The sequence below is a fragment of the Chaetodon trifascialis genome, chromosome 21, assembly GCF_039877785.1.
Source record: "Chaetodon trifascialis isolate fChaTrf1 chromosome 21, fChaTrf1.hap1, whole genome shotgun sequence".
In the NCBI taxonomy this organism is placed as follows: Eukaryota; Metazoa; Chordata; class Actinopteri; order Chaetodontiformes; family Chaetodontidae; genus Chaetodon; species Chaetodon trifascialis.
The window spans coordinates 2,397,910-2,419,137 of NC_092076.1; the positions used below are offsets into that span (position 1 = coordinate 2,397,910).

General features: G+C 44.4%; 1 protein-coding gene across 1 annotated transcript in view; it reads right to left on the reverse strand.

Moving 5' to 3' along the window:
* Positions 1 to 19,474: 19,474 nt before the first annotated feature.
* Positions 19,475 to 21,228, reverse strand: part of LOC139350217 (serine-rich coiled-coil domain-containing protein 2-like) — a 31,957-nt gene continuing 30,203 nt past the window's right edge. Inside the window, exon 14 of the mRNA XM_070991454.1 lies at positions 19,475 to 20,191. Coding sequence (XP_070847555.1) covers positions 19,766 to 20,191 — 426 coding nt within the window. The 3' untranslated portion in view covers positions 19,475 to 19,765. The remainder of the gene's footprint in view (positions 20,192 to 21,228) is intronic.

Genomic DNA, 21,228 nt, shown 5'->3' on the forward strand with positions numbered 1-21,228 from the left:
TCACCATGTTTCTCTTTCTAACTGTTCCACATTAATGAGATGTTCTTCTCCCTGTGTGTCCAGAGTAGTTATTGGTATGTAACATGAGTGGAGAAATACATAATGTTAATAATCCATACACTGTGTCATAGACTGGAGTAACTGGCGAACAGGAAGTTCACGCCATCCTTCCACCACAAGGGAAATAAGTCAGTGGAAATGATACACATCTACAAGATGTCAAGACACAATTAAACACAAGACATTGAGATTTTGTTGGTAAGAGAAAAATAAATTAAGTCCATGCAATTTTTTTTAAAAGAACTACAAGTAAAAAGATGCTTACTTAAAACAACAAGTGTGAAAATTTGGCAGACTTTTGGGACTTGATGAATGTGGTATAATGTAGAACAACCTGCTGCTTCCATCTCGCTTTTCAAAGCCTGTTAGTGGAGCAGGTGAGTCTGCTGCTGGCTGTCTGGGTTCAGGCCACACAGCAGCTTTCAGTGAGCGAGTCACACGCTGCATTTACTCTGTTAACGCTCCACTACCTGGAACCATGCACCCACAGATTTGTCGCTTCCTGCTAATTAACCAATGAGAGGTCAGTAAACACTCTGCCCTCTCGGCGAGTGTCTGAAAAGAGGCCAGACGCCTGCTCACACTGCAGATGTTTGGCCGGCCTGAGAGGGCAGATGGTCAACAGACAGGCTGCTCTTTGGTTTACGACCAGGCTGACAGAGTTAGGGAGAGCCCGGCTTAGAGAGCAGCATGTTTTTGTTGTTGTTGCAGTTATTTTCTGCAGATGCATCAGCGTGTTCTGCACTGTAATGTAATGTCTGTCAGCTTAGGAAGTGAAATTGCCTATACTTTGGATTTTTACCATTTCAGAAACACACAAAATGCTTATTTGTACTTCCTTCAGTCAGTTTATATGCATGAGGGTAACCAAAAAAAGTGTGTAAAAACACTGATCTGGATGGTGACGACAGTAGGAAAAAGATTCAGTGTTTCTGTCTAGCTGCTACACACACACACACACACACACACACACACACACACACACAAACCTCAGGTGATCCCCACCAGATGGAGGCTGGAAATGAACCTGCTTTGCCGCCAAGGTGATATTTCAGCTGAGAGGTAACAGTTGAGCCTACTAGCAGGACAGCCATCTTGTGTGTGCGTGTGTGTGCGTGTGTGTGTGTGTGTGTGTGTGTGTGTGTGTGTGTGCGTGCGTGCGTGCGTGTGTGTGTGTGTGTGTGTGATTAAAGTTGCATTGGTGCAAAAAGAACTAAAACTAAAGTTTAAAAAGAAAAATCCCTCAGTGTCCTCCCTCACTGGTTCGTCAACACGCTCACGCTTTCCTCTCTGTGGAAACGACTCTCTAAAGGAACAGTCCGCCACTTTTCTCGCCGTCAGCGATGTTCAACGCGCTCTACCAGGATGTTTGATGAAGTTTTAGAAATGATTTTACAACTTTGGTTTGCAGAGACGTTCCAAACATCTCCACAGCTGAGAGTGAAGATGGTTCTTAGCTCCTTAACATCCCGTTTTCCCTTTTTATTTGCCCTCAGATAGTTTTGAAGTAGTAATCAAACAGCAGTTAGTGCATCTTAATGTATATCTGACAGTTCAGTTTCAGTGAGTATGAGTCTCCGAAGAATCATATGAAGACTGCTGTTCTCCTCCAAGGCCAAGTAGCTGTAAGATTTTAGATGGAACTACTGAAGTACAAGTACCTACAGATTGTACTTCAGTACAGTACAGTACATGAGTAAAAGTGCATAGATACTCCCAGCAGTGGTAATAAGGGTGCTATTAAAGTTTTTATGGCTGTGTTTAGGCACTCCCAGCTCGTGGTTAAGGTTAATATTTGATGTGTGTTAAAGTCCTGAACTCTGCACAACACAGATGTAGTGAACATCATCCAGGCGCTAATGTGTTTGTCACTAAATGATGAAGTAAAATATCAGATTAACTTGAGACCAAGCTCTTCTGTGTTCTGTGTGCATCCTGATCCAGAAACCGATCATGTGGTAAAAGAGAACCAGATGAATCACCAAAATTATGTTTTTGAGGTGAACAGAGAGGGATTTGATATAAAATCCCTCAAAAATGCTAATTTCAAATGCATTTTGACGCATTTTACCTCAAACAGATCTGCAGGTTTTGGGTTTTCTGACACGGAAACAACTCTTCCGAAATGGAAATAACTTCCTATTTATTTATTTGTTTTAATCAAGATTAAAAGAAAAACTGAAAACTTCCACTGAGACTTACTTTCAGGTTATTTTTCAGATGTACCAACATGTTTTCTCTTCTGCTGGTGCTTTTCTCTCGTTTTCTTTTTATTCTTAACACTTCGTACATTTTTTTGTTGTCTTCTTGTCTTTTACTTTTTACTCTCCGAGTTGAATCGTCAGGTGCAGAGAGAGGTAAAACTAAACTTTAAACACTGGAAAAGGCAAAAATCCTCCAGTGTCCTTCACTGATTCATCTAGACACACACACACACACACACACACACACACACACACACTCACACACACACACACACACACACACACACACACACACACACACACATTCCCTCTTGTTGAAGTTGCATCAGTTCAGTTAAACCCCATCACACACACTTACACACCATCCACACTCCCTATGGAAGACACACACATGCACACACACACACACACACACACACACACCTCAGTCAGAAAGCTGCAGCAGCACATCCTCATGATCATCTGCTTGTCGAAGGAAAATTTTACCACATCTCTTATTCTTGTCCTTTGTTGTGTGTCACTCTGTGATGTTTGTGTGTCTGTGTGTGTTGTCATGTGACTGACACACCTGTACACAGAGCCACACTGACTTCCTGCCTGTAAACCTGATGAGAACAGCTCTGCTGCCTGTTTCTCTTGCCTGCAGCAGAAGTCAGCATGGACTAAATCGTGGATCACGTTTCGCTGCTTTGATCGCATTCAATGAGCACAGCTTTCAAATTTCATGTTCGTGATCTGAACACACACGCTGCCAAACACACATGCTGCTAATGAAACTCGTCTTTCCTGGACGACCTCTCTGAAACCAAAGGGGGGTACAAGAGGAGATGAGGACATAACAAGTCTTCTAAATTTAACAAGAAAATACTTCATTTGTCCGCAGCTCCCAGAGCGACATGCAGAAGTGTTTCCTGATCTGTCGTCTGTCTCCAAATCGCTGCTGAAAATCAGTTTCAGGATGCGACAGTGCTGTGTGATGAGGTTTAACTCAGCAGTGTAACGAGACCGGCTGTTACTCTTTTTCAGGTCATTGTGAGTGACAGAGTTTCCTTGTTAGGAGAGAAATGTTGGCAGTGTTTTGACTCCGAGGTGTCTCTTCAGTGTTTGGGTTGCATTAGTGCGCTGGGGATGTGAGATTAACTGCACGCTGGGAAAGTGAATTGTCTGAAAAGTTTGGAAAAAGTCAACTCAGTACAAAGAAAGGCACATAACCAAATGTAACAAACTGTAAACCTTTACGTCAGTTTGATTGATTTCTCCTCTGATGCTGATTCAGTCAACACAGTCAAGATATCTTCCAGCCCAGAACTCAGATCACGCTGGAGGGATTATGGATCCCATCCGGCCAGGAAACACCTCAGAGTCCCTCAGGAGGACCTGGAGGATGAAGGGCGTCTGCAAGCCAGACCTGGGTAAGAGGCAGAAGGAGAACCAGGCAGTTTTAACTCAAAAGGAGAACCAAAGCTTCTCCAACACACCGTCTCCTGAGCTAAAGCCCAAAATAATTCAACCTTCACCAGCTCTCATTCAGACCATAGTGACTGTAGATCTGAGCAGAACATCAGCTGATCAAAATCATCAGCATGTTGATTAGGAACGTGAAGTCTAACCCTCCAGACAGAACATCTTCATCACTTCAGTCTGCCTGCTGCTGATGCACAGCTGCTGTTCAGCCTCCCAGTGTCTGGACCTCTTTTTTCCCTCATGATGAAGTGTGTGTACTAACTTTGATCTTGAATTTCACTCAGTAGTTTCCATCGATTGTTTTGATGTCCTTGCTGCCACCTCATCGCTGGAGACCAACTCGCCTGCAGGGGACTTTATCTTGTGCTATTTTGTTTTATCTGATCTGTTAGCCGACAGTTTCGCCCTCAGCGACTCACAATAAGCACAACAAGACAGTAAACTTCCAGATCACTGGCGTTACACGCTGCCGGCAGGAAGCAGGTCACAGCTCAGCGGCGCAGACTTTAGACAACAAATAGTAAAAGAAATCCTGCTGTTTCCGGGCCTGAAGATTTGCTGCGTGTAAACATACTTTGGTGTATTTTAATGAATTCTTTTCTCCGTTGTTCACAAAGCAAGCATGCATTCTCTGACTGGCTGGAAAATGTGATGACCTTGTAAACTGCTGAGTCGCTGTTTGTCTGTCTGCTGGGAAAACACAGAGAATGAAGGACGGTTTGTACGGGTCAGAGAAAACGATCATTTTCAGCACCGTGACGGAGACACAACCAGACGCAGTTTGATCAGTGGAGGTGGTTTTGACCAGGTTGTTTCCCAAACCCTCAAACCTTTTCATCACCAGCTCCTCCATCACGCTGTGGGTGGCACCAGGGGCTTCATGATAGCAGCCCCATGTTCAGCAGCTAGTCCCTAACTGTGTCTGTGTGCTGTTTGCTGCTGAGCAGCACAGCAGCCTTTTCTGTCTGAAAACAACATTATGAGAGCGCTGAGAGTGAACCAGAACAGTAAAGTTGTGTCTGGACAGATAAACAATGAGCTGAAACTCACTACAAAGCTCCATAAAGCCGAGGGTTGCTGCAGATTATAGACACTTTATGTAAACTCTTATTCAGTTTTATTTCGTGTGCTACCAGTGTGATAAAAAGTTTCATCCACAAACGACCTGAAAATGAAAAATCTCTCACTGCTGTCAGTGCTGTTAGTGATGATAGCCAGAGGAAAGACCCCAGAGGAAAAGCCTTGAAGACGTTCTCCTTGCAGAGTCCACATCCAGCAGAGCAGCTTCATCCAGAGCTGGAGTTAGCAGCACGCTGAAGATCTGACTTTCTCTGTTTGTGCTGCAAGTCCATCGAGGTGTGGAGTAATTTCTCTGTTTTATCTGCATGGCCAATCATCTCAAATGAGCTGACAGTCACAGCAGGTCTGACATATGATCAGAATATGTATCTTTAGTGTGAGAAAGAAATAAGGTGTGAAATTAACATTTATATGGTTTGCAGTCCCAACCACTGCCATTGAAACCTGGATTCAACAATCATTCAACATTTCTTTCTTTTCTCTTGAAGTTTGTCTTTGCACATCTGAGATTTTTTTCCCAGCAGCTCCACCTCATCCCTCACATCATCCTGACTGCGGGGGAAAGAAAGGACGCCGTCGCAGAGAAGCTGAAAAACCGTATCACCAGCTCTTCTTACTCATACAGAAAAAGTGCAGCATCTGTTTAATGATGAGGAGGGAATGACACGAAACTCCACTTTAAACTGTGCTGAAATGAAATCTGCACCGTCTTCTTAATATAATTTATAATAACAGCTGCTGCAGATGTTTCAGTCACAGATTGGATTTTTTTCTTGCCCGACTACAAACGAAGCAGATGAAGTATTTCTGCTTCCTCTGAGCCAAAAACACATCAAGGAGCCTCACTGCTGCACTGGCTGACGTGTTCCTGCATCACCATGAACACACACACACACACACACACACACACACACACACACACACACACACACACACACACACACACACACACACATTAGTTTATTCTGACTCAATCACACACACAAACACTCACTACAGCATCAAATGTGAATTCATCCGCTGCTGAAAATAGTCCCCAGCAAGTGCATTATTTCTATTTTTGTTTGTTTAAAGCTACAGTGAGCAGCTGTTTGAGGAAGTTACTGAATCCTTCTTATAAAGTGAAAGAAAATATGATAGAGAAAAGAGAGATTAGAAAATCTCATGTTTCATTAGCTCTCAGTTAAGATCAGAAACTGTCTTCTGGTCCGTTTTGGATCTTCTTCTTCTCTGTGTGTCGGGTACATTTCAGGTCTGTTTCAGAGGGAGTTCGTCCATGAAAAACAGCATCAGTCATTTCACTGTGCCCTAAAACATTGTTTATGTTGGACCAGCGGAGACCTCCAGAGGCCTTTTCTCCATCTGGAGCAAAGACAGGAATAGTGTGATCATTTAGGGATCAGGGTTCAGGGATTTATTAGTAAAGTGATGATGCACGAGCTTCCAGGCACATGTATGAAGTCCAAACAGAAGCAGAGGACACACAGGTCTGCAGGGACGGAGCAGGTAAAGGGTGGAGGCAGGCAGGTTCAGGTTCAGGTTTAAGAGGCTGTTCGAGTTCCTTAACCACAGAGCTGTCCAATCACAAAGAGCTTTTATGTTAGAGTGATTTGTAGTTACAAATGACCCTTTTATGTCACTGAAGTTAAGACCTGTCAGTTTGAGATGGGGGTCCTGTGCAGACCTCTGCGCCCCCACGGCCCTCGGTCACTGATGGTATTGATTGACAGCACGGAGCTCCACCTGTCCTGTTTGATTAGCAGTTAAACAGAGAACTCATCTTCACTCATTCATTTTTATTCCCTCAAAGCAAATGATCATAAAAGTTACCTGCTGCAGAGTTAATGGCTTTTTCACTTCAGGGCTCAAAGCAATAAAAAATTCAAGGTTTAAAAGAGAGAGATGAGAATTAAATCACACACACACATGCACGTACACACACACGCGCACACACACACACACACACACACACACACACACACACACACACACACACTCTGTGCTTATTCAGAGGGAGTCATCTCAGCATAATGGGAAGTAATTATTTTCTACTGATTACAGTCTAACACTTAACACTGATCTGAATCTGAATCTGAATCTGAATCTGTGTGTGTGTGTGTGTGTGTGTGTGTGTGTGTGTGTGTGTGTGTGTGTGTGTGTGTGTGTGTGTGTGTGTGTGCTCATTAAGAGCCCAACAGAAGTAAAGATGGAAACAAAACAGATTTGCGGAAAGCAGTGTTACTCAACTACTGTATTTAAGGACAATTTTAAAGTACTTAAAATTACTTCCATATTTACCACCAACATGATGTTGACGCTGAAGAAACAGGTCATGTGATCAGCTGCAGCCACATGTGAGTATTTTAAATACAGTTTCTAAGTCTCTCACGTTTCCATTTGGGTCACTGACGTGTGAACAGACACATTTACCTGAGATCCTCTGAGAGTTTAAATGCAGAATAACATGTGACTCTGCCGTCCAGACAGACTTAAATGACTCTGTCAAAACTTTATATCATGTTGTCTTGGCAGTGGAGAGGTTCGTGCCGCCCGTTGACAACCAGTCATGCTTGTTTTCTGCTCCACTCACCAACAAAATGCACCAGGACTTCTCCACCTCTAATCCAGTCCTTCAGTGATTCAGTACCTTTTGCTTGTAATAACCTGCTGAGCACGGTTTATTAAACACACATTTATTGGCTGATAATCAATCCAAACTGTAGGTATCTGCTGCTGTTGTCCTCCTTTAATGCTGCTGCATTACTGATCTCACAATATGCAATAACAGCTGAACCAGATTCATTAAAAACACATTTACTGACCTCGTGGCTGCGACGCGACAGGACGGCATCGTATACAGACAGAGGCTGTGGCGGTGATGATGATGATGATTTGTCTGTTGCTATTGGAGACGACAGCGCTGCTTTGGGCTCGTCATAATAAACAGAGATAATTTTAATAGAATAATTTGTCAGAGTAAAAATGGCTGACGACGCTCAGGATTTAGAAAAGCCATGTAAGCGGTTTTATAATACGCAGTCTGAGGTGATAATGATGTTCCTCTTTCTGCCTCAATGTGGGCTTATCTGACAGGGGCAACAACAAAAACAGCATTTCCCAGAAGCCCTCACTCTCTTTCTCTGCCTCTGATGTCCCACACAGGAGATAAGCAGAAACATTTATGCATGAAAAAAGCTCAAATGGAACAATAAAAGCTTATTCATGGACAGAGAAAGAAAGCGAGGAGAGGTGGAAAAAACCCCCAAAACAGTCCAGTCAGTTTTATTCAAATAACCCAATACTGCAAATCGCAAGTTAAGCTCAAGGTGATTTACAATCTGCGCAGCATCTGTCCTCAGAGCCTCCATTTGAATGGAGATAAACTCAGAAGAGGGACCAAGTGTGAGCAAATCAGGCAAAAATATTCAGGTGTGACACAAAAGAATGACTTCAGGCAGAGAGGAGGAAGGTCTGCACACCGTTAGGCTGCAAATAAACAGCTTATTTCTCTTTTAGAGAGCGGCGACGCTTCAATCTGTGAGATCTTCTTCAGGCCTGAGGAAGAGTTGGCAAGGAGGAAAAACTCCCCAAAAACCCTTTGAACAGGGAGACAAATGGAAGAAAGCTCAGGAGGAACAACAGAGGAGGAACGCCTCCTCAGACCAACAAAAACCACAAAGAAAAATGTTTGTACTTCCATCAGAAGATACACAATTAGGGCATAAAAAATATCACAGTGTTGCTCTGCATGTAATAAACTTGTCTTCAGTCCTGAAAAGCCGTTTGCAGCCTTTTAATCACCGCCCACATATGTGTGTTTGTTTTTCAGATCCAGCGTGTGGACGATTTAAAGCGCCACTGTTAGCTATGGCTGCTAAATGCTAAGTGACAAACAGGGACATCGATACACACTGACCTCGAGAATAGACTTTCTTTAACCATACAGATAAAATTAGACTCACAAACAGTTTCATCGGCCAGGCATGTGAATACAAACAGGGAGTTTGACTATTTTTCACTGCTCTAAGTCAAACAAATAAAGCAAACGAATAAACAAACAGCACTGTTATGAGCATAAGTATGTAATCAAGACAGATGTATGTATAAATATATATGTATCTAAAGAGCACCAGTGACAAACAACATGAATAAAAGCTCAATATACAAGCTAATCCTTTTTAACATATGCTGAACTGAAAACAGCACTAAGTCAATATATTTAATGCTTTTCCTCATCAGCTTCATTGATTTTTGTCAACACCTGCTCATTCTGAATCTGATGCAGCGGCACATTTCACAGACTGGGAAAGAAGCACCTGTTTGGATCATTCCACAGGTAAACAGGCTCATTGGTAACAGGTGAAAGGATCATGATTGGGTATGAAAGGGGAGCGAGGTTCATCACTTTGTGAACACATGACTGGAATCAGGGTTGTACCGTACGTGCTGAACAGTGTGCAGGATTTCTATCGATGAAGTGCTTAAAGATGGTGCATTTAAACTGTAAAAATATGATCCGTCAACTACACAAGGCAGTCAAAGTTCATGTGACGGTGACATGCAGGTCAGAGTATAAAGCCTGAAAAATGTGGATGAAGCTCTAACGAGACGGTTTCCTGTTCAGCAGCTCGAGGCGCGAGCGCATCAGTGTTTCCTCTCTGCTCTCATCATTCTGCTCGAGGGCTCGAAAACACATTCACATGATCCACATTTCCCAGGAGACATCCCACGCATGAACACTTTCAACATGTATAACGCGCACACACACACCTGGCTGAACATGAGACCAGCTCAGTCTCAGCTCTTTGATCGCCTCAGGTGGAACAAACTCTACAGCTCCTCAACGCAGGAAGCAGGTTGTTCTGCTCAGATCTGTCGGCATCAAAGTCGTCCAGTTAGCTCGAAACAACATTACTGACATTAATGAGGGAAAAGATAACTTCAGGGGCGTCACCTGGTACAACGAGTCCCTTCACAGTCCTTTTTAATTGTCTCTGAACTACATTTTTCAGCGTAACGCGACCGTCAGACTCAGACGTGAAGTCAGAGAAATGATTTTACGCTTTTCCTGTAACTGACAATATGAAGTAATTCTGAGAAAGCTTGTTTTCATGCTTTTACTTGACCTTAAAATAACAAACAACGTGTCTGTGAAGATGTTTGCTTCTGTGTTACAGGAGGAGCAGCCGTCTGTCTCCATAACACCAACTCATCATCATCATCATCGCTGTCGCTCAGCGCGGCCTTCATCAAGACGGAGCGACGTCTCGGCTGACCATCAGTCCTGCTGCGTTCGGGGTGCCAGCGGACAAATGGGGACATTTTTCAGCGTTATCCGACCGTCAGGCTCAGACATTAAAGCCCCGCTGAGTTTGGGGACGTCTGCGAGGACGGACCGACGGCTCGCTGCAAGAGGCGAGGACGCGTATTGAGGTCAGGATGAGGAGTCGGCTGTCAGGACACAAACAGCGTCTAGACGCAGTTACAGCTGCGAGGTCACAGGTCAGACCTCCACAAGAGCCGAGACAAAGACATCAGACGAAAACAAAGACAAACACTTTATGTCCCTCTCATGTGTCAATGGTAAATATGAAACTACAGCCAGCAGCTGGTTAGCTTAGCTTAGCATAAAGACTGGAAACAGAGGGAAACAACTAGCCTGCCTCTGTCCAAAGTAACAAAATCCACAGGATCCATCTGAAGCCCACTGATGAACATGTTATTTCTCGCTTCTTTGCTGTTTTATGGAGGTTATGTGTCAAACTATTAGTTGCCAGGCAACGGCTGAGACTCATGTCACATGACCCTCAGTAAAAATGTCATTTTTCTAATTTGGATTTTGTTAGAATTAAATAAATGAGCTTTCATGCGGCTGCTGTTGGCTGCTTTCTCCACTAATCCACTTGGTGGAGGAACTCCGCCTGCTGTCTGTCTGAGGATTTTTTGGGTTTCCTCCTGCACAAACTGGAGCTGTGCATCAACACTTCAGAGAGAAATAAAGCGGCGTTAGAAAAGGTCACGGTTGGAATATTCTGCAGCGAAAAGTCAATTGATGTCTCTCCCATCTCTTCACAGCAGCTGTTAACCAGCCCACTCTGATCTCAACACTTAACCTGAGCGACTGTGGACTAGGTTTAGGCTGAAGAAGACGTCTCGTATCAGACCTGGATGAGTGATCGTTTGAGATTAAACAACTTCAAAGGGGAAAAAGCAGCAAGAGAAAAGAAAATCTGCTTGTCCAAGAACGTAGCACAAATAAATGAAAGGAGGGCTGTGAGTGTGTTTCGATCAAAGACCCTTTTCTGTTTGAGTCTGAGGGCTTTGAAACTCAATCAATCAACCTCCATCAATCAACGCTCGGCTGTTAAATTACACCCAGGATCAGAAAGTTGCTCTCCAACAACTTGCCTTAATGGGACTCATTACTTTTTGGCTGACGTTAATTATTGGTACTGGCAGGTATAATTTGTGTAATCACACCCACTTACAGCTGGAAACTGAACCACATGGATCACAAATTAAGTGGCAGCCAGAAGTTTCAATTAATGCTCTGAAAGGTGAGCTGAAAATGTGACACCATCGGTCGCTTCAAACCCAGAAACATCTGTGGACCTTCGAGTGACGAAGACCTGCAGCAGCTGTTTACTTGCGGCCTGAAGGAGTGTAACGACTCCAGAGTGCAGAGTGAACCAGGTACAGGTGACACAAGCAGAGAAATCCAGACAGGAAGTGAACAAACACTCCAAAACCAAAGAGACTCAAGCAAAAAAAAAGCTGGAGGATGATGAACAAAGAGAAAATCTGAGAAGAGGGAAATCAGGTGTGTGTACGGGGTTGACCAATGGCAAAATCAGGGGCAGGCGAGTAATGAGACACAACAGCAGGAACTGAAATGACAGGAGGTGCAAGTCTACAGAATAAAACAGGAAATACTGTAAGCGCAGATTAGCAGGATGTTACAGGGAGACGTACCTGTAAGCAAACAGCTTCACCTGAAGTTACCTGAAGTTACCTGACCTCCACTTCTCTCTGTGGGCTCTACAGTGACACAGGCCTCTCCATCCAACAGTAGAGCTGCTGGTTGGTGTCCATGCTTGTCCGTGAGACATTTGGCATTCTGGCAGGTTTGGCGCCGTCGTCTGTCTCCAGAGGTCGCTGAGCAGATGTTCAGCGTGTGTTCAGTCATTCGTCAGGTTTCTGTGAACCATGAGGAGGAAGCTCCCCTGACCTTAACAAATCAGCCATTTTAACCAAACCGACAGTGCGGCCACTTCGTCAGATCAGATTATGTGTCACTCTGGAGGTCAGACACAAACAACATTTTATCTTTTAATTTGTCAGACTTGTTGCTAAAATGTGTTTTTGTCTGGGTGTGCTTTTATTTTGTAGGAAAATTTGTCCTCGGTGGAAGAGATGCAAGATGCAGAGAGCTTCCTGCTGAGTGTGTGAGGGGGATTACGTCCATCTGAGAGTGCGTGTGTGTAGGTGTGTGTGTGTGTGTGTGTGTGACCCTCAGGATTTGTCTGTTTTTTTGTTTTTTAATAGCACATTTACCTGTTCTCACACACACACACACGCACGCACGCACGCACACACACACACACACACACACACACACACACACACACACACACACACACACACACACACACACACACACACACACACACACACAGTGCTGTAGTATGAGGCTGCTGAGTGTAATTGAGAGCAGCTCCTCTGCTGCAGGTTCATTCAGTCTAAACAGCAAAGAAATGCAGTTAGAGTGTGTGTGTGTGTGTGTGTGTGTGTGTGTGTGTGTGTAGTGCAGTCCTTTGTTTTAAAGCTCAACAACCACAGAAGAATGAATCTGTGGTGAATCGACAGGCTGCCGTTTGTTTCACTTCCTGTTGAATGAAAAGATTTAGACTTTTTTTCTTCCTCTAGATTTTTTTAATTGCTGTTCAACTTCAAAACAACTCAATACTTCCTGCACAAATGTTTCACATTAAAAGCCTTCATAATATGCATGTCCTGCAGGTGCTGCACTAAAATCATTTCTCCAATTACAGGAAGAGGTTTTTTGCCTGATTCAAACGAGGATTCAAAGAAATGGGAAATAAACTGAGAAATAAAGAAACAAGCAGAAAAGAATCAGGAAACAAACGTTTGGTGTAGTTTATTTTTATTTCAGCGTTCGTCTTCTCAGCAGCGTCAGAGACGCTTCAGCCAATGACAGAGGACAAGAAATATTAAGCAACAGAAGGCTGCATTGGCCAATCACAGCAGGGCTACACACGTCTTCAAGGCTCAGACACACGTCAGTCCAACAGGATGTGATGTCACAGGCCTGACGCAGGCGAACAGGAAGTGTTGAACAGAGGAGATTTTCTTTAATCGATCAATACAAATCTATGAGCGACAAATAACCAATCAAGAAAGCAGGGTTCAGAATCTTAACCAATGAGAACCAACCAATAACGCTGCGTTTACATCACATGGGAACGTTGTCAAGGAGACCTCATCAGGAGGCCATGATTGTAGTTTTCAAAGCTGTGTTTACAAAATAAACCAGGTGAAGAGACACACACACACACACACACACACACACACACACACACACACACACACACACACACACACACACACACACACACACACACATTTTTGTCATGAAGAGCCGAAGCTGAACGAAGCCCCACATTGCCTGCTTTCATTTAAAGTGCATTTTCAGACCGAGATGCTTTACAAGCTCACAATTCAGTGTTAATAATAATAATAATAATAATAATAATAATTACAGCCGGTAAGACTTTGTACAGTTAATCACATAAATAAGAGTTAGTGGGGCAGCGAGGTAAAACGAGTTATTGCACAAAAATTAAATTCAAGAAAACCAGCAGGTAACACAGGAAATGGCAGGAAGTTTGTCAAAATAAAATACCTGTCCTTCAAGTTTTCAAAATAAAAGCATTTCCCCAAACACAGTGCGTACAGTACAGGACACAGCAGAGTGGATATACTGCAGGAGGATACTGTTTAGATATGAAGAGTGAGTACATCAGTGGGATTATTCGGGTTGAGCTGTTCAGATACGACATGAGAACGATATTAAATATCTGCTTAAATACGTGTAAATACAGTGACTGAGATATTATTGACAGCAAAGCAGCTTACGGCGGGAACTCCGACCTTTGACCTGCAAAACATCGACACATACAGCGCTCCCCGTCTTTCACCTGGACTTTAAGTTAGTTAGTGAGTTAGTCCTCACTTCCTGATCTGCTCACCAAAATAAAATGAAGACTTTTAAAGACCTTTTTAAGACCACAGACTGACGCTTAATTACTTTTCATACTGGTCAGAGAATCAGAAGTAAGTTCATGAAGTTATCAACGTTTATATCACATTTTTGTTCACTGATTGTTTCAATCTCTCTTGAAACTCGGACTTCCTGCACAGATGTTTCACATTAAAAGCCTTCCAATGGTTCCAGGCTGGCTTTTCATTTGCAGGGAGGTTGTATGTGCTTGGTCAGTTTACTTTAATGTCTTTCCAGTCTTTGTGAAGCTACTGTCAAGGGACTCAACACTTCCTGCAAAAGAGTCTCACATTAAAAGCCAGATTAAAGTGATTATCGCTCCTTGCCTGGAAGGCTTTTAATGTGAAATATCTCAGGGAAGTGGTGCCTTAAGAAGCCATCAAAACTGGGTTTAATTAGTGCACAAAAGCTCCAGTTCTGTTAAAAGGACTGTGAACTGTGAAAATGTGTAACGATGGATTTAACATGACAGTGTTTCAAGACACAAATGGGACATTATTTGAGACTTGGCTACGATGAAGCAGAATTTACAATATTTGATCTCTTCCTGAGCCGAAACTGAAACTTTTTAAAGGCCGAGTGAGTGTTTGGTGACCTTCATGACGAAAGTGATTTGGATTAAAAAGAAAGGAAACAGAAACAGCAGCAGCGATCACCTTCAAACTGAAAGCCAACCGTCAAACCGCTGTGTGGCTGCAGGGAAGTTTCTGACAGACTCTACAAAACAACTTTAAACTCCGACATTCAAGGCATGTCGAAGGAAACAAGACAAAAACCGAAGGTCTGAAAAACGTTATTTTCAGTGACGTTTGAGACAATTCTGGCTGTGATGCAGTTTACGAACTACAAGAACAACAAGAGCAGGCGTTTGGAAGAACAGCGTCGCATCAGCTGCTTTTTAAGAGACGTTTTTCATCCTGAAGGACGTTTCTGATGGACGCCATCAGACTGACAGCACCCTCTGGAAGACTTTATGTCCCGCTCTTCAGTCACAGCTTAACAGAGTTAGAGTTTGATCCTGGATGAAGTAACCTTGAATAACTGCTCTTATTTTGAAATTACTGAAAGTCCCCGGTGTTCCTGTTCAGTCTTGATGGTTTTGTGAAGATTTTTAAGCTCCTGTTGGGATTTGTACCTTAAATCCTAACAAGCTGTTTTCTATCATTTACAACCTTTTTGATGATTTAAGAGACGTTAACAGACTCACGAAGGCCAGAGCGAAGCCTTGAGACGACTCAGAGCCAATCATGTTTCCAGCTTCGTACTCGCTGTGTGTGAGTCTGTGAAACGACAGAAACTCGTAACCTTGTTTTCAGCTGAGCAACAATCTCCTTTCACTTACTTTCCTCTTTCATTTCCAGTGGATGGATTTTACTTCTGCTCAGGTCTTAATGGGAGTTCTCTTGTGTTGGACCATCTGCAGAATGTGTGTGTTTCGGTTTGCTGATGAAGCCGTCTGTGAACGCACCACGCTGGGTTTTGTGTCACTTGCATGAATAAACGGGGCTCGGAGCTCCGTGACTCAGCTTACAGCCACGAAATCATGAAAACTAAGTACATTTACTCAAGTACTATAGTGAAGTGCATATTTAAGGTACTTGTACGTTACTGCTCTACATTTACGTGACAGCTTTAGTTACTCGTGACATTACAGGTTAAGGTTTTTGAATTGTTAGGAAACGTCTTCGCTTCAGGGCACCTCGTTCTGTCCTGGGACTCGAACCGACGACTTTGCCCTCGCTTCCTTCTCTCCTGTTGTTTTGATGGGAGCAGCTGCTTCCAGATGTTTTGTCAAAGGAGGACTTTAATTGGACGGCAGGCTGCTGGGAGGCAGATTAGCTGTTATTTCTCTGCACGCATGAATCCCTCTTTAAGATGAAGTGACCTTCACGTTTAAGCTCGCTATCAGCCGGCGAGGAGTTTGTTCTGGGGTGGGAATATTCACCAGGTAAATCCAGTTTAAGCTTCAGCTAAGAAACTGCTAATCTGCTCTTGTTTTACCCCAAAATCCTCCCTGTTTCCTCTCTGCTGGCGGCTGCTGATGACACACAGCACTGACAAACAGGACGACGCAGACGAGCCGCTGAAGGACGATAAAACTCCAGGAAGGTCAGTGTTTTATCCCAGATGTGTTTCAACGTGTGAGGAAGGAGGACAGAAGGACTGAGGAAGAAGGAGAAAGGCAAGGAGAAGTAGAAAGAAAAAAAGGGGGTGAGAAGGAAGCGAAGGAAAGAAAAGAAGGAGGTATAAAAAGTACCTACAAAGGACAGAAGTAAATTAAGAGGGTGAGGAGACAGGAAAGGACACAAGGAGACGGAAAGAAAGGAGGAAGTAGAGAAAAAACTATGAAAGAAGGAGGTAGGTCAATAAAGAACGAAAGGAGGGAGGAGAGAGGAGGTAGATATAATGAAATAAGAGGAGCAAGGAAAGGAAAAGATGATTGGGAAGGGAAAGTGGAGGATAAAGAAACAAGGAGATAAAAATGGAGGAAAGAAAGAGGAAGAAAAGAGATGAGGAGATGAGGTGGAGGGGAAGGAAAGAAAGTGAGAGAGACAGGGAGATGAAGAGGAAGCACAATGATGAAGTCAGGAAGGGAAGAAATGAGGACATGGTAAAGAAAAGGAGGAGGTAGAGAAGAAAGAGATGAGAAAGGAAAGGAAATAAGGAGCTAGGGAAGGGAAGGAGACGAAAGGGGAGAGGAGATATGGAAGGGAGGAGGTAACATAAGAAGATAGTAGAGAAGGAGACAGGAGACGTAATGAGGAGGAAAGGAAAGAAAGATGGAGACAGAAAAGAGGAGGAGGGAAGGAAAGGAAGAGGTGGGATGACCGGGATTTGAACCAACAATCTGGAAGAATGTGTGTGTGTGTGTGTGTGTGTGTGTGTGTGTGCCAAATCAGCAGAGAAAAACAAAATGAGGAGTGTGAGGGGTGGTGGGGTGTTGCAGTGGCTGCCGGCTGCGTAACCATGGCAACTGGACTTATCAGCAACACCTGAGTGGTACAGTACCAGCTGTTGCTCCCAGGTGTGTGTTTGTGTGCGTGTGTGTGTGTGTGAATTAAGACAAGCAGGAGATCTAACTGTGAAGCAAAGGAAATGCAGAAGGGAAGGAAAGGAGGCGAGGAAAGGAGGGAAAGAAAACGGACGGAGGAGCGCCGGCAGAGAAGAGGAGAAGAAAGCCGGTCGGACACAAAATAAAAGGACCAATTAGAGCCGAGCGCCTCCTCTGTTCACCTCCTCTCCCTGTCGGCCTCGTTATCCCTCCCTGCTGCAGCTTCCTCACACAACAACAGACGAACAGAGAGGACGAGGAGGAGAGGGAGACAGGGTGAGGATGAGGACGAGGAAGACGACGAGAGAGAGAGAGAGAGAGAGAGAGAGGGAGGGAGAGAGAGAGAGAGAGAGAGAGAGAGAGAGAGAGAGACAGGTGGGTCAGACGAGCGCCATGTTTAGAAAAGTTTGGCTACAGCGACGACTTCAGGGTTTCTTCTTCTGTGGTAGAAATGACTCGATCACTCAGAGGAAGCATTCAGACCGCCGAGTCGTAAAGGTCGCGACCTCTGAAGGAACCGATTCTGATTGGCCTTTAGTTTCTGAGCAGCCGAGAGTCAACGTGAAAACATTCTTATATGAGCGCCTTGTGAGGTTTGTTTATCAATCAGGGCTCAATCGTTTTCAGCCTGCTTGTTGTTGTTGTTGTTGTTGTTTCAGATTTTGAAGCGTCTCTCGGTTTCAGTGATCGCTGCTCAGATCTGCGAGAGACAGATCCCCGAGAACCGGACTCGTTTCTGGGATCGTCTGTAGAAACACCTTCAGCTCCGTCAAACGTCTGTTCTTGCTTACTTTCAACTCCACCTTTTGCTCAAGGGCACACGGGCGGCACATGTGACACGTTATTGCATCAATAGTAATAGTACTAATGTAATCTGAGGTACTTTTATGCTGTAGTTGGCCGGGATGGAGCTAAGTGAAGATCATGATATCAGATAACTAAGAGCACGTCCAGTCGTCTGTCTGATAAAAACTCGCTGACTGAGAGAAGTCCTCGTCTTTCCACCTCGAGCTCGGCCGCCTCTTCAGCGCTGAGCGAGGACGGCCGAGTTTTCTCACCTCGAGCGGGAGCGAAGCCGTCACCGACGCCGCAGGAGCACGGAAACGTTTGGCTTCTGACCTTCACATCGTTTCACAAAGAGGGTCTCAGTTTGAAGAGAGGCTCCGTCATTTGTCTCTTCAGGTGGAGTCAACAGGTGAATCAAAAAGGAATCCTCATCCTCACAAGAACACAAGTCAAGACGAGGAAGAATCAAACCGAGCGTGACGCACAAACTGAACACAAACAGAAAGACAGAAAGAAAGAAACAAAATCAAGTTGGCTTCTCAGACCTCGGAGACGTGATGTTTTGCAGAGCAGCAGGTTGGAGGGCGGAGGGATCAAAGTCTTTGAGTTTGAGACTTGGTTTCCTCGCTGGAGGAGATTCAGCTGAAGGGAAAGATGGAGCCTACTTCTTCCAGAACAAAGCCAGACAGGAAGTCAGTCAGTGGGACACGGCGAGAGGAAAACGGCCCGCGAGCATCCAGAGAGTGAGCAGAACGTTTGGATCTGCAGAGGAACCGACGAGCTCCCAGACGATAAATTAACACTTAGTGCAGCAACAGCATCATTTTAAACAATTTAGACGACGCTTTATTTCACTGGTCCCATCATTTCAAATCTGTCTACAAGGAAAAATTCCCAAGAGAGGAACAGATTTTGGACAAATTACAGAGAAGAAGAGTTCAGAGTTTTAGTAACGACTGCGCCTTTTTTTTTTTGAGATCAAAACTTTATTTTGTTCTCTCCAGAAAATCAGGAGCTGCAGCAACTTCTCAAGATGAAAATGTCAAATTCAGACTTATTACTGATCAATGTACAATGTACTTTTAGCATTCAGACAGTGAGGCCTGTTTGTCACCAACCAGTGAGAGATCTGCTTCAGTCGATCCTGAACGTACGTCTGTCCTGACGGTCAGCAGCTGTAAGCGCCTTCATATCCCATCAGGAGGGAAAATATTCTGACAGCTAATATGAAAATTTCATCAAAGTTTACATCAGTTTGAAGCTTTGAAGTCTTGAAGTTTTCGAGATAATCTGCCTTTTGTTTTCTCCAAATTACAAGAAAAATTAGCTGGTCGTCCTCGTCCTGCCAGCCAACACCTCTGATGTGCTGCATCAGTCAGCCGGAGGTTTGACGAAGACGAGGAGGAAGTTCGAATAAAACTGCATTAAATCCAAGAAATGAACGCCATGAGGACGATAAATCGACCGCAAGTGATGATTATTTGTCTTCATGGCGCCTCCCGGCCTAATCGCCTGATAACGAACAGGAAGTGTCTTTATGGGACCTGTGAAATAAAGCGTCACAGAGTTTTTTTAAAACCTTTATTATCAGTCACAGTGCTCAAAATATTAACAATAAATAAGTTAACTGTATATATTTCATCCTCATTTACAGCTTAAATAATTTAGAGATCCTTTCAGCCTATCAGAATTTAGGAACACAGGAAGCGCGGCGTCCCTGCGGCGTCCGCAGGCCGGAGTCAGAGTTTGGGATCGACGGTTCGTGGACAGAGAAAAGACGAGCAGAGAGACACGGAGGCGCTTCAAGAGGTCGACGCCTCAGTGGCTCTTTGGCTTGGGGAGGCGGGACGAGCCGGAGGTGAGGGTGGCCGTTTTGATCTTAACCCCGCTGCTCTCTGGGTCATGAGGCAGCTGCTTGGCCGCCCGGGTCTTAAGCGGCGTGGCAGCAGCTGAGGCAGAACCAGAGCTGGAGGTCTGAGACAGGAAGAGGCGGAGTTTGGAGGGCTGCAGGGATCTGGCGTAGGTTCCTCTCCTCTCCTTCGTCTCGGCGTTCTCCTCCTCTTTACTCGCTCTTTTCACATCATCCTTTCCTCCCGCGGTCTTGGGGTGGGCGGCGTCGGCATCGGGACAGTCCAGGTTGCTATCGGCGGGGGCGTCGGGTTGAGTGGAGCAGCGGTTAGCTGGAGGCGGGGCCGGGCATCGGGCCGTCAGTGGTTCCTGACTGGAGGAGTGAAGTATCTGTGACTGCAAACAGAACACAAAGTCAGATGAGGATGATGATGATGATGACCAGCAGCGCTCTGAACACTCTGTCGATCTGAACCTATTGATCGCTCACGTGGCTGCATTGATCGCAGCTGATCTGTTGGTGCGCTGATGTTTACATATAAAAAGACAGAGACAGAAAATCTTTCAATAATTCATCACCTGTCCGACGTGAGAGGAAAAGAGAAGAAGAGGGAGAAGGTGATTCTCTCAGATGGCCGGTCATTTCTGACATCAGTGCTTTGATCTGTGTGTGTGAGAGTGTGTGTGTGTGTGTGTGTGTGTGTGTGTGGGGGGGGGGGGGGGGGGGGGGCTGTTTTTGATCGGTGTGTGTTACTTGCTTTGATGTACTGGCTTCCTGCTGCATGCGTTGTTTATGAGCGTGTTTGCCGAACATGATGCTTTTATTTTGAAAGAGTCCAGTTTTTTTATTTTGAAAGAGTCCAGTTCTGTTCATTCTCATGCTTTAACTCTGGTGAGAAACGCTCTGATGAGAGTGAACAGACACACAAACTCGACTCGCTTCGTGAAAAGGTTTCAGCCTCGCAGCGTTTCCCCTCCATCCTCACTTTGATTTGTCTGTTTTCAGTCATTTCAGCCGACTTTGGCCTCCAGCGTTCAAACGATCAGCTCTGCTGCCACGTGAATGAAAATGAACAACATGTTTCAGTCAGCAGGTTAGCGTTAGCATTAGCACTGTCAGAAAAAAGGCCGGTGTTTTAGGCCAATATTGGCTCATCATGGTGCAGATGTGTTTGGACATGACTGTATATTTGTCTGTATGGATGTGAAAATGTGTTCAGGATCAATTCATCACTTCTTCTTTTGATATGTGACTGTTGCTACAGCTGAGATCTGAAGACAGTGTTGAGCAAAAAATATGCTAAATGCTAAACCGAACAACCAATCAAAGTGCTTTTTGCAGCACATACTGAGGACACAGCACTGGGAGCAATTTGGGGTTCAGTATTTTGCCCAAAGACACTTTGACAAGTGGCCTGCTGAGGCCGGGGATC